The following is a 14,359-nucleotide window of genomic DNA, read 5'->3' on the forward strand; positions in this document are numbered from 1 at the left end:
AAAGGCCATTCATATAGCTTCTTTTCTTTCTTTTTTTTTAAATAACTTTTGTGAAAGGATTTCATAAAATATCAATAACAAAATGAAAAAGGAACCCACAGGGTTAAGTACAAAACACAGTCCAGAAAAGCAACGCTCCATAACCCCCTCCCCCCTGTACATAAATATAAATTAACATTAACACTCAGACTTAATACAAGTATATACACCCCCTCAGACCTTCCAGTGTAAATAACAAAAACAAGAAATAAAGTAACCCCCTCCCTCCCCCGAGTTGCTGCTGCCATTGACCAATGTCTACCTTTCTGCCAGGAAGTCTAAGAACGGTTGCCACCGCCAAAAGAACCCTTGTACCGACCCTCTCAAGGCAAAATTCACCCTCTCCAACTTAATAAACCCTGCCATATCGTTGATCCAGGATTCCACGCTTGGGGGCCTCGCATCCTTCCACTGAAGAAGAATCCTTCGCCGGGCTACCAGGGACGCAAAGGCCAAAATTCCGGCCTCTATCGCCTCCTGCACTCCCGGCTCCTCTGCCACCCCAAATATTGCGAGCCCCCAGCCCGGTTTGACCCTGGATCCTACCACCCTCGACACCGTCCTCGCTACGCCCTTCCAAAATTCCTCCAGCGCTGGGCATGCCCAGAACACATGGTTGTGATTTGCTGGGCTCCCTGAGCACCTAACACACCTGTCCTCACCCCCAAAAAACCGGCTCATCCTTGTCCCGGTCATGTGTGCCTTGTGCAGCACCTTAAACTGTATGAGGCTGAGCCACGCGCACGATGAGGAAGAGTTCACCCTCCCCAGGGCATCTGCCCACGTCCCTTCCTCAATTTCCTCTCCCAACTCCTCCTCCCACTTACCTTTTACCTCCACCACCGAGGCCTCCTCCCCCTCCTGCATCACCTGGTAAGTTTCCGATATCTTCCCCACTCCTCCCCCCCCCCTCTCCCCGAGAGCACCCTGTCCTGCACTGTGTGTGGCCGTAGCCGCGGGAATTCTACCACCTGCCGTCTGGCAAACGCCCTTACCTGTGAGTACCTGAAGGTGTTCCCTGGGGGGAGCCCGTACTTCTCCTCTAGCTCACCCAGGCTCACGACCTTCCCATCCACAAACAGGTCACCCAACTTTTGTATCCCTGCCCTGTGCCACCCCGCAAACCCTCCACCTGTTCTTCCTGGGGCAAACCGGTGGTTCCCCCGTAATGGGGTCCCCGCCGAGGCCCCAACTTCCCCCCTGTGCTGCCTACACTGTCCCCAAATTTTGAGGGCAGCCACCACCACCGGGCCCGTGGTATACCTCCTTGGAGGGAGCAGCAGCGGCGCCGTTGCCAGCGCCCCCAGACTCTTACCCACACAAGACGCCGTCTCCAGCCTCTTCCATGCAGCCCCCTCCCCCTCCATCACCCACTTGCGCACCATCGTCGCATTGGCGGCCCAGTAGTATCCCCTATCTCTACTCCGCTCCAGGAACACCCTTCTCACCCTCAGAGTCCCTCGCGCCCACACAAACCCCATTATACTCCTGTTAACCCGCCTGAAAAAAGCCTTCAGGGTAAACACGGGGAGGCACTGGAACAGGAACAAAAACCTTGGGAGCACCGTCATTTTGATTGATTGCACCCTACCCGCCAAGGACAGCGGCAACGCGTCCCACCTCTTGAATTCCTCCTCCATTTGCTCCACCAGCCTTGTAAAATTAAGCCTATGCAGGGCCCCCCAGCTCCTGGCCACCTGGACTCCCAAATACCTGAAGCTCCTCACCGCCTTGTTTAGTGGGAGCTCGCCAATCCCCCTTTCCTGGTCCCCTGGATGAACTACGAACAGCTCGCTCTTCCCCATGTTGAGTTTGTACCCCAAAAAGTCCCCGAATTCCCTAAGAATCCTCATTACCTCCGGCATTCCTCCCACCGGGTGCGCCACATACAGCAGCAGGTCGTCCGCATAAAGTGACACCCTATGCTCCTCCCCACCCCGCACCAACCCCCTCCAGTTCCTTGACTCCCTCAGTGCCATAGCCAGGGGTTCAATCGCCAGTACGAAGAGCAGGGGGGGGACAAGGGACACCCCTGTCTCGTCCCTCGGTGCAACCGAAAGTACTCGGACCTCCTCCTTTTTGTGGCCACACTCTCCATCGGGACCTCGTACAACAGCCTAACCCACCTGACAAACCCCTCCCCAAACCCGAACCTCTTCAGCACCTCCCACAGGTACCCCCACTCTACCCTATCGAAGGCTTTCTCAGCGTCCATCACCACCACTATCTCCGCCTCCCCCTCTCTCGCCGGCATCATGATAACGCTCAAAAGCCTCCACACATTTGCGTTCAACTGCCTCCCCTTCACAAACCCCGTCTGGTCTTCATGGATGATCTGCGGCACACAATCCTCGTGGCTAAGACCTTCGCCAGCACCTTGGCATCTACATTTAGCAAGAAAATCGGTCTGTAAGACCCACACTGCAGGGGACCCTTGTCCCGCTTCAGGATCAAGGAGATCAGTGCCCGGGACATCATCGGGGGCAAAGCCCCACCCCCCCCCGCCCCCCCGGCTAGGACCCATCCTAGCTGATTTACTCCCCCCATTGCACCTCTGCAAGTCAGCTCACTCCTGCTGACCCCAGCTACTCCCGCCTCTCATTTGACTCCTCCCATTGTGTGGCACACCCTCCTCTCCCGTCCCCATCCATAGGCTCTCCCCCTCCCCCTTCCGTTCTAAGCGCGGGAAACAACCCTCGCTTCCCCGCCCCGGCCCCCTCCAGTCTTCAGCACGGGAAAAAGCCAGCGCATTCCACCTACCTGGCCCCCCACCTCTGACGCAGCTCCTTTTACAAGCCCGGTCCCCTCACCCCCGACTCGGGCCTCCCCTTCCCCCGCGGGGCCCCATCTCACCGCCATCCACCCCCCCTGTTCCGTTTACCTACCCCCCCTCCAAGAGTCCCCCCGACGAACCCAACCAAAACAGTGCCCAACCCGCCCCTGCCACCCTCACTGACCCAAAAGAGAAAAACACAGAGAAAAAGAAACCCGGAGCAATACAGAGGCCCCCCCTCGAAACAAAAATAAACATAGCATATCAACCGCAGTCCCCAATCGCCCATCCCGATCCTCAGTCTGTGTCCAACTTCTCGGCCTGAACAAAGGCCCACGCCATCTATGGAGACTCAAAATAATGGTGCCGGTCCTTGTAGTTAACCCACAGTCACGCCGGCTGCAACATGCCAAACTTCACCCCCTTCCTGTGCACTGCCTTCGCTCGATTGTACCCGGCCCTCCTCTTCGCCACCTCCGCAATCCAGTCCTGGTATATTTGAACCTCCGCGTTCTCCCACCTGCTGCTCCTCTCCTTGGCCCACTGGAGTACACACTCCGATCAACGAACCGATGGAACCTCACCAGCACCGCCCGCGGAGGCTCGTTAGCCTTGGGCCTCCTCGCCAGCACTCTATGGGACCCTTCCAGCTCCAGGGGCCCCTGGAAGGACCCCGCTCCCATCAGCGAGTTTAACATGGTGACCACATAGGCCACCACGTCCGGCCCCTTCAGCCCCTCCGGGAGGCCCAGAATCCGCAGATTCTTCCGCCTCGACCGATTCTCCATCTCCTCGAACCGCTCCTGCCATTTCTTGTGGAGCGCCTCGTGCGCCTCCACCTTTACCGCCAGGCCTAAGATCTCGTCCTCATTGTCAGAGATATTTTGTCAAGCCTCACGGATCGCCACGCCCTGGGCCGTCTGTGTCTCCAGCAACATATCAATAGACGCCTTCATCGGCTCCAACAGGTCCGTTTTAATCTCTCTGAAGCAGCACTGGATACCCTCCTGCTGCTCTTCCGCCCACTGCATCCACGCTGCCTGGTCTCCGCCTGCCGCCATTTTGTCCTTCTTCCCTCGCACCTTCTTCGGGTCCACCACCACCTTTTTTTGTCGCCCCGCTCCTAGTTGAAGCCATATACTGACGGGGAGCTGTTATAGACTCCTTCCCACACCGGGAACGTCGAAAAAGTCTGTTTTTGCGGGAGCCGCCAAATGTGCGACTTAGCTCCACATAGCCGCACCCGGAAGTCTTCCATATAGCTTCTTTTCTTGACCAACCTGAAATCCCTGAAGATGACTGTAATAAGTTGAGAATTTCCCCATTTTATTACAGATGCTTAAATCTAGTAAAGCAAATGGCAGAACACCAAAATTGCACACTGCTACTCAAGATATATTTCAACTAACGGCGTTTGACAACTTACACACTTCAATTGTTACGATCCCCATGGGGTAACCGTAAATTAAAATATCCAAATTTATCTAATGACCCCCAAAGAAGATTTTTTTTTTTTTTTTACAACCTTTAAAACAACAAACAGGCAAAGGATACTTCAAATAAAAAAAATGTAAATTTCACTTAGATGCATCTTATGCATAAACATTCACATCGCTCCCGCACAAAGGTTGCATTATGCATCCAAACACTTCCACAATGATTTGTTCTTTATTCACACAGAATCGGTCAGGAGTCCTACCCGACAACAGCTTTCACGCTCGAGTTTCACGGGTAGGATTATCAGCAAGGCATGCTTCTTAAAACCCACATTCCCTCGGTCAAAGATGGCCTGGTGGTGTAGTTTTATAGTTCATTGTCAATTGACCAATCTTGACATCCCAGTCCAGAGTTTGGTAACTTTTGGGAAAACATCCAGTTCTTTAACGTCTCCAAGCTAGTTACACATCTTTCCAGGTATTGGACCTTTTTAGCCAGCTTATACAATACCTGCAATAACTCCTGTCTCCTTTTCTGCCAAGAGAAAAGCTGACCTCGTCTTTTTGTTTCTTTTCCTCACAAAGATTCTCTGCGCTCCTCTTTCTGTCACCGTCTGCTTTCTATTTGTGCACTGATCACCTTCACCCTCCAGCTCCTTTCCTTTGAGCCTGCAGTTCTCCTTTGTGTCTATCAGCCACATGGCTTCTTAGTGACGTTTAAGGGGCATCTTGACAAATACATGAATAAGATGGGAATAGAGGGATACGGACCCCGGAAGTGTAGAAGACTTTAGTTTAGACGGGCAACATTGTCGGCACAGGCTTGGAGGGCCGAAGGGCCCATTCCTGTGCTGTACTTTTCTTTGTTCTTAACTCCTTCTTATTGGGACTGCTTTCAAGTCAAAGGTTCCCAAGACAATTACAATTGGTCCTTATCAAACAGAATTACAGATTCCACAGACCTTCGAAAGAAATTACAAATAATCCTTTCAATCATAGAAATAAACCCTGTTTAATCAAATGCAAAAGGTTGCTGGGATAAATAATATAATCTATAATCTTTATTATTGTCACAAGTAGGCTTACATTAGCACTGCAATGAGGTTACTGTGGAAATCCCCTAGTCGCCACACTATGGTGCCTGTTCGGGTACACAGAGGGAGAATTCAAAATGTCCAATTCACCTAACAAACACGTCTTTCAGGACTTGTGGGAGGAAACCCTTACACCCTGAGGAAACCCACGCAGACACGGGAAGAACGTGCAGACCCTGCACAGACAGTGACCCAAGCCGGGAATCGAACCGGGGACCCTGGCGCTGTGAAGCAACAGTGTTAACCACTGTGCTAATACGGGCCAAGATATTCACTAGGAATAACAGCGAGGCTACCGGCGCACACCATTACTATGGAATAAATCATATAACTATGTCCTCAATCCGAACATATATAGTTAAATACGGAAATCCAGAGGTGGTTGTCCGATTTGCCCTGCTCTTTCACAAGCTTTGCTATACTGGCACCATGCAGTTCGACTTGGTATTAACGCACATGAACAACTTGAATTTGTGGTACTTATCTACCAGCTGCACATAAAATGTGCTTGCAAAATTCAGGTGTACGGGAATTTGAATATTATGATAAGTTGTAATTCGTGTAAAACAACCGCTCTGGCTGTGGAAATGTAACATGATATTTTTTCATAATTAAAAAATACTGTACCCAATTGTTTTATTTCCCAATTAAGAGGCAACTTAACATGGCCAATCCACCTGCTCTGTACATCTTTGGGTCATGGAGGTGAGGCCCACGCAGACACAGGGAGACTGTGCAAACTCCACACCGACAGTGATGAAACCTGGGTCCTCGCCGCCGTGAGGCAGCAGTGCTAACCACTACGCCACAATGCTGGCCCTGGAAAAGTAACTTTATAAATGTGGAGTCTCATTCAGTCAGAATTTAATGTTGGAAACTCAATTATTATTAAGCTTTGTCTCTTTTAATCTCTCTTGCTCTCAACCCCATCTTTCTTTCCATCTTTATTTTGCTTTCTGTACATGATTTTACAAAGAATTAAATACCTTATTTATCCTTCCTGGTTTTGGCATGGCATAGCTCTGAGGATTTGTCAATCTGATTGGTTGCCCCACCTACATGCCATAGATCCCCTGTAGATGGTGCTGTGCTGTCAAGGATTGCCCAGACCTATAACTTGCTGCTCAACTCTGCGTAGCTGTAAACCTAATGAACGGAAGCACCCTAATGAACAGAAGCACCCTTCGATGTTTACCGCTGGGCCATAATATATGTGAAGAATAATACATCTATTTTTCCTACTTTTCTTTATTCATGCTAATCAACCTTTCACTGAAAGAATTTGGTAGTGCACAGTTTTGAGGTGCTCAGTCATTCATTGAACATCACCTAAATGTTCGACATGCATACCCTAGTTCTAATTAATATTGTTTCGCCGTTCTCTTCAGATAGTTAAATTTCAATTTTAATCCAAACTGTACAATTTTTGAAATTAGTTCTCAAGGATTAATATGGAATATTGGAAACATAGAATCCCTACAGTGCAGGAGGCCATTTGGCCGTCCAAAAGAGCACAGTACCTAGGCCTAACCAAGGTCATACTAGTGGTTCTGGATGGGGACAGGGGCTGGAGAAGAGGTAAATTATTACAGATTATGGTTATAGATTATCGAAACATGCACCTGCCGCTTCATAGTCACATTTATGTGAATGTAATCTTCCCCCTATGTCTAGCAATATCTTCGAAACACCTTTACAAGGAAGTTTTCTGTGCTCTTCCATCAGCAACGCTATCTCTGCCTCTCTCTATCCACAGATGCAGACTTGATTTGCTGAATGCTTCTAGCATTTTCTTTCTGATTCAATCTGCCAACATTCCGAGCATTCTGCTTTTTAATTAATTTACAGAGCAGGATCTAAAATGTTTAGTGTCCAATAAAAGTTTTACTAAAGGGGATGGAATTTCTAGCACCAGACTAAAATTATTTTATAAAATGCGCCATTTCAAAAGGAAAGAAAAATTTGCAAAGACTGAAAATCAAACCAATGGAAAAAGGTTAATCTCGATGTGAAACTGATTTTATTGAGCAGATTAACACGGACCATAGACTTTAAAACTTCTAATTGCGCGCAATATTCACTAAAAATGGAATACATATGGCTGTGAAAGTGTCAGTGGATACAATCTGACAGACACTGTTCATTATTCATTTGATAGTTTAGGCATAGATATTACAATAATTTCTAAATGTTCTGCTGTCTCTGTGCTATTTCTACAATTTTACAAATAATCGCATGACCTCCTTTTTTATTTGCAATTGGATTTTTCAACCAACAGAACACACAAAATTCCTGGCTAAAAAAGCGAAGACGGGATGGACTTTTAAATATTTGTTTTATTGCGACACTGAGCAGTTTACCGGAGGGATTTAAATTCCTTCTACAATTTTGTACTATGCAAGCCCATGCTTATGCTATTTTCTTTTTAAAATTTAGAGTACCCAATTAATTTTTTCCAATTTAGTGTGGCCAATCCACCTACCCTGCACATCTTTGGGCTGTGGGGGTGAAACCCATGCAAACACGGGGAGAATGTGCAAATTCCACACGGACAGTGACCCAGAGCCGGGATCGAACTTGGGACCTCGGCGCCGTGAGGCAGCAGGGCTAACCCACTGCGCCACCGTGCTGCCCTTGCTTATGCTATTTTGACAGGTGTACAATTATTAAATACGAGGAAAATCAATTGGGACTTTAAAAAAATTTAATGTATTTCTTCCCTCTGGAGTAATTTAATGTATTTCTTCACTCTGGAGTTTAGGCATATTAAATAGTTTCCGGTCATGTGACGGCTGAAACACGGTTGATGCATTTGAATTTATTTTGTGCACGGGAAGTGTGGAAATAATTGCTTTCAACCTCTCGGTCATTGTAATATTTAATTTTGCTGATATATTTGACCTGCTAAAAATCAATTGTTGGAAATAACATTCCTCGGTTGGAAAACTTTGGCCGTAAAACATTATGCCCAATAAAAATATTTTAAGGTCCAGAATAAGGACATGTACAGTGCCCATTTTGGACAAAAATAAGTTGTACAATCAGTTTTTCAATATACAGTACATAATGCACATACGCATTACGCTACAACATTTCCAATGTCAAGCACTACTGCAAATTTATAGGTTGCAATGGAAAGATGGCAACTTTTTTTTTTAAAGTACAAACTTTTCAACATGCCAGGGCTGTAATTTTTTAAATAATTGTTCTTTGGATAAAAATCAGCTTACTTGTTCAATAAATTTTACAACCTTAAAAAGGAACACACAACTGCACATCAGAAATGCATATATCTTATTTTATGCAGTATAGCATTACTGTTCTTATAAAGGATCTTCTGATTTACCACGAACATTGAAATATTGATATATATAGTCTTGCACATAACACACACTACCTACAAGTGGCACATTGCGTTATCACATTTTAACACAGCGTTAATAATGCCACAGAAAGTAGATAGCACATCTTAAGTTCTGGCGAGGTGCCATTAATAGCAATTCTAGCCTTAATTATAGTCCTACTTTTGTGCATTATTTTCACATCTCCACTCTCAATTAAATGCTCTTCAATACTATATGCTTACCTGTTAATTATAGTTCTCCACCCTTCAACAGTCCTGGGTATGGACCATGGACAGATATATACAGAGAAAGGTAGGAAGAGAGAGATGCGCAAAGCACAGAGGCCATAGGGTCGTCACCCTAAGCAGCTATCGAGCAAAAGGTTGCCATCTCTATGGTCAGGGCTACAATATCAGTGCTAGCAATGAGACAAACCAGTTACTGTTGGCAGGCATGCTATCACAGACAAGTGTCACATGCTATTTATCCAACTTTTTGATCATAGAATAGTACAGTCCAGAAGGCAACCATTTGACCCATCAAGTCTATGCCAGCTCTTTTGAAGAGCACATAGTTAGACATTCTCCATACTCCTGTATTTGTTCTTCTTCGATATTTATCCAATTCCCTTCTGGTGGCTACTCTGGAATCTGTATTCACTATCCTATCAGGCAGTGCATTCCAAATCCTAACCATCAAATTATTTTCCCCCACACGTCCATCCATTTCACGAATCTATGTCCTAAAGTCTATTACTATCTTCTTTGTGGATTACTGTACTACTAAATTCTGTGACGTGTGCAAATTTCAAAATTGTATCCTGTACCAAGTCCACTTTTAAATCAGAACTAGAAGTGATCCTAGCACTGAACCTTGGAGAGCACCACTGTATTTTGCTCTCCAGTTCCATAAACAGCAATTTGCGCCTTTTGCTAATTTTGGATCTAAGCTTTTATCTCATGGATTTCAATTTTGCTAACAAGTAATATGTGGCAAAAATGCCTTTTGAAAGACCGTGTACATATCAACTGTACTGTCTTCATCCACTCTTTATGCTACCTCATAAAAAAATTAAATCAAATTAATTAAATCATTTTTCCTGAACAAGTAGTTGCTACTTTTTTCCCCAAATCATAGTTTCTGAAAACCTCCTCACCAGCAACATTAAATTGACTAGCCTGTAATTGCCAGATTTATTCTCCTCCCTTTCTTTGTATATGGGTGGAACACATCATTACAGATAGAAAAAAAAAAGGCAATCATGTTTATGTGGTTGTGGAGCTGTAACTGTTGACAAAGAATACTGGATAGGAGTAAGAAACGTAACAAACATCTTACTGGCCACTGTTGTCAAGGTACTGCGCTTATTGCCACAGATTATGCAACTTCCATTACAATGATTAGCAGCGTCACAGTTGAGCCAACCATTACAGCTGCTTCACTATATGCCTTTTCTGTGCAGTTGAGAAATAAAGGCGAATGAATAAGGTAGCCGAAATGCAACAATTATTACATGTGAATTGACAGATACGAGGAGATACTTGTTTTGTGCAGCGAGTGATTAGGTTTTGGAATGCACTGCCCAAAAGTGTGGTCGAGGCAGATTCAATTGAAGCATTCAAAAGGGAATTAGACCGGTATCTTAAAAATGGAAGAATGTGCAGGGATATGGGGAGAAGGCAGAGGAATGGTACTAGGTGAGTTGCTCTTTCAGAGAGCTGGTGCAGACATGATGGGCCAAATGGCATTCTTCTGCACTGTACCAATTCTGTAATTCTGTGTGCAATGAAGAGAATTATAAATATAATGTTGCACCCTATTAAAAACTGTGGGCGGCCAGAAACTTGACTCTGGATAGATTTCTACTGCTTTGGAATTAGTTAGCTAGATAGAATGTTCACAAGATTTCTAACTCAGTAAGTTTTACTGCCTATATTTCAGAACTAATTAGCTCAATGAAAGTCAATATTGAGCTTTGAATTCAATAAATTGCTGTTTATTTTACTCAATGAAAGCTTTAATACGTAAAAATGGTCTGAAAATGGTTAAATCGATAACAGGAACCCGACCAAACAAGCACAATCTCAACAGGATTGCAAAAGACTCTTAAAATAATTGATACTTTCAATTTAACCAGTCAAAAGCAGTTCTTCCTTACCTTGCCTGTTTTGTGGTCGAACCAGATGAGAGCATGGTTTCTGGAAAGCACTTTGCAGTCGAAAGTGGCGTTATTCTGCGCCGGTCTGCAGCGTGCCACGGATCGACCAATTTTGACAGGTTCGTCCAGATAGACATGGCGCTCCTGAAAAGGGTGCGAGTTTGGCCTACAGGTGAAGATGGCTAGTGCTGAAGGCATATGGGACTGGTGACGAGCCTCAGTCAAAGTGAAGAGAGGAAACTCGCCTTGATCCACTTCCTGATCCAGAGCGACAATGTCGTTTCAGAATATATTAGAAATGGAAAACAGCCCGGCTTTATATATAAATGAGAATATTTACACACAATATCCACAACAGATTCCTGTACAAAATGAGAGATTCATCTTTCATCCGTTAACACACCCATCTTAATAAACCAGGAACAATTCGACACATCTCCTGTCCTTGCTTGCAGATCTGTGGGTTGAGATTAATCCATTAGGTCGGTGTTTATTTACCGTCATCTAGCTTTTACAACGGTAAAAAAAAAGTAAAAACGTATTGGTCTGAGACACTTAACGACAATCTCAACAGACTGGAGATAAAACGGTCGATGTATTCGTGCTATTTGCCCCTTAGCGGGACAAGGTTATCACCGAATTTGAGTCACTCTCCCTGGCACACGTTTGAAAAGCTGGCTTTACAATAATAAGTCGCGCATCACAAGTCCTCTGGTGGGCAATGGGGGGGGGGGACAGCCCTCGACGGTTACTGCGGGGGAAAAAAGAAATGGAAGCGGCACTTTATCTTCTCGAAAGCTCCTCCTGTCAGAGCGAAAAGAAGCAGGGCCAACAGCTAGGCCTCAGGCCTGACTGAATCCTGATCGCCGAGTCCAAAGTCGTGAACTTGTGACCCGAAATCAAAACAAACCCTTTCGATCAGACAGCAAGATCCGAGCTGCCGCCGATCCACAGCAGAAGGAGAAACGCGGCCTCCGACACACCACTGATGCTGAGGCAGACAGGCTCGCTCGACACCTGCGGCCGTTACTCGTGCGGGGCAAAATAGGAACTATTCTTCGCCTGTATTTTTGCTCTCCGCCGAGCCCGAGCCTGTAACACGTCCCCCAAGCCTCACTCGAGCCGCCATAGCTTCACCGCACAGAGGCAACAACTTGACAGCGGAAGCGCCGGCTCCGGCTGATTGACAGCCCTCCCGGCCAATGGCGGCCAGAAGGCCCGGGCGGAGGGCAGGCCAATCAGAGTGCGCGCGCGAGGCGGGACCCCAAGCCTATGACTGGCGGGAGGGCGGCTGATTGACGTGGCAAATGAACCAAACAGAAAGAGATGGCAGAAACCTGGCCCTTCCCCTCCCTGCCAGGCCCCTCCCCCTCCCAGCTCGACCCCTCCTTCCCAGTCCGGTCCCGCCCTTCCCAGCCCGGTCTCTCCCCCACTCGCAGCTTCGCCAATCACAGCTTGCGAGAGGGCGGAACGATCGCCAGGTCCAACCAAAGCAGGCGAGTAAATCGGCCGGGAAAATCGTAATAATCGCGGCAGGTTTACCGAAGATAAGAGCAGTCAAATTCTATCGTGCCATCATTAATGTCTCCTTTCGTTATGATATCTCAAACACTGTGTGCATCACTGTCTCTGCGGACGGTGTGTGTCCTGAAATAAAAACAAGGTGAAATCGCTTCAAAAATTGACGGGGGGAAAAAGGTGAGACGCAGGGCGCTTGGGGGGAGGGGGCGGGGCAAACGTAATTCCGTGCGTCATCACGTCCCCGCTCACGTCGAAATTACGTCGTCCCCTCGGTCTGCTGTTGCTGCTGCAGATTTTGTTGGGGGGGCAAACATGGCTCTCCGAGCTGTGACAGCTGACGGCGAGGACCTGGACGAGCTGTTGCAGCGGGTCATTCCCGGCAAAGATTACTCGTGCAGTGCGGACAGGTCGCCATCTCTGCCCTGGGACAGGTTCGCTGCCTGGGTTCACTGCATCTGCGTAGTCGGATTCGACCTGGAGCTGGGGCAGGCTGTGGAAGTGAGTTCGTGCTCATCACAGAATATACTTAATAATTATTCAGGCGAAAAAATAACAGGTTTCTTTGCAATAACTTGGCGTTGTTGTTGGTCGTGATTTCATGTGAACCGCCTTCTTAACTTTTTTGCCATTTGTTTTGATGTGGAGGCCGGCTGTGCGAAGGAGCCGACGCTCCTTTGTGTCCACCCGAAGTCAAGGCCGTTTTTCAAATGTCGGAACTAATTGTGTTCCTCTACAATTCCAAACAATTTTAAACCGATGGGTTTTTACTCGGTCTAAAAAAAGCAGCAACTTGTTTGAAGCCTTGCAGCTATCCGAGTGGTCAATTTTACAAAGAACTAAAATGTAATCGAACGACAAGTTTTACATTTTGTGTATTGGATGCAACATCATAGAACATACAGTGCAGAAGGAGGCCATTCGGCCCATCGAGTCTGCACCGACCTACTTAAGCCCTCACTTATAGAATTTACAGTGCAGAAGGAGGCCATTCAGCCCATCAAGTCTGCACCAGTCCTTGGAAAGAGCACCCTACCTAAGCCCACACCATCACCCTATCCCTGTAACCCAGTCACCCCACTTATCCTTTTTGGACACTAAGGGCAATTTAGCATGGCCAATCCACCTAACCTGCACATCTTTGGACTGTGGGAGGAAACCGGAGCACCCAGAGGAAACCCACGCGGAGAATGTGCAGACTCTGCACAGAAAGTGACCCAAGCCAGGAATCTAACCTGGGACCCTGGGGCTGTGAAACAACTGTGCTAACCACTATGCTACCATGCCCCCCCCTATCCACCTCCACCCTATCCCCGTAACCCAATAACCCCTCCTACCCTTTTTGGTCACTAAGAGCAATTTATCATGACCAACCCACCTAACCTGCACGTCTTTGGACTGTGGGAGGAAACCGGAACACCCGGAGGAAACCTACGCAGACACGGAGAGAATGTGCAGACTCCGCACAGACAGTGACCCAGCGGGGAATCGAATCTTGGACCGTGGCGCTGTGAAGCCACAGTGCTATCCACTTGTGCTGCCCATCAGAAAGAGCTGATATTTTTTCCACAAGCCGTGAGATTTGAGCTGGCGGGATGACAATGCATTGCTTTTAGATTTGATTATTTGTTAATGGAATCTGAGATATACAATTGATGAGGAATTGAATGAAAGCGTTGCTCCAGCTCTGAAACAATAACCATGATGTGGAGATGCCGGCGTTGGACTGGGGTGAACACAGTACGAAGTCTTACAACACCAGGTTGAAGTCCAACAGCTTTGTTTCGATGTCACTAGCTTTCGGAGCGCTGCTCCTTCCTCAGGTGAATGAAGAGGTATGTTCCAGAAACACATATATAGACAAATTCAAAGATGCCAAACAATGCTTGGAATGCGACCATTAGCAGGTGATTAAATCTTTACAGATCCAGAGATGGGGTAACCCCAGGTTAAAGAGGTGTGAATTGTGTCAAGCCAGGACAGTTGGTAGGATTTCG

The 14,359-nt window shown here is 46.9% G+C and overlaps 2 protein-coding genes across 10 annotated transcripts in view; one reads left to right on the plus strand and one right to left on the minus strand.

The window, feature by feature from the left end:
* slmapa (sarcolemma associated protein a) overlaps positions 1-11,993 on the minus strand; it is a 383,477-nt gene extending 371,484 nt beyond the window's left edge. For 5 of the 9 annotated variants that reach the window (XM_072472425.1, XM_072472423.1, XM_072472424.1 and 2 more), the window contains exon 1: positions 10,845-11,993. In XM_072472425.1, the coding sequence (XP_072328526.1) occupies positions 10,845-11,042 (198 nt within the window). In that variant the 5' untranslated portion in view covers positions 11,043-11,993. The remainder of the gene's footprint in view (positions 1-10,844) is intronic. The other 4 variants (XM_072472429.1, XM_072472427.1, XM_072472426.1 and 1 more) reach the window with 2 other exon arrangements.
* Positions 11,994-12,622: 629 nt separating this feature from the next.
* The window catches only part of dennd6a (DENN/MADD domain containing 6A), a 213,996-nt gene continuing 212,259 nt past the window's right edge, over positions 12,623-14,359 (plus strand). The window contains exon 1 of the mRNA XM_072472432.1: positions 12,623-12,863. Coding sequence (XP_072328533.1) covers positions 12,678-12,863 — 186 coding nt within the window. The 5' untranslated portion in view covers positions 12,623-12,677. The remainder of the gene's footprint in view (positions 12,864-14,359) is intronic.

This window comes from Scyliorhinus torazame, chromosome 13, assembly GCF_047496885.1.
Source record: "Scyliorhinus torazame isolate Kashiwa2021f chromosome 13, sScyTor2.1, whole genome shotgun sequence".
NCBI lineage: Eukaryota > Metazoa > Chordata > Chondrichthyes > Carcharhiniformes > Scyliorhinidae > Scyliorhinus > Scyliorhinus torazame.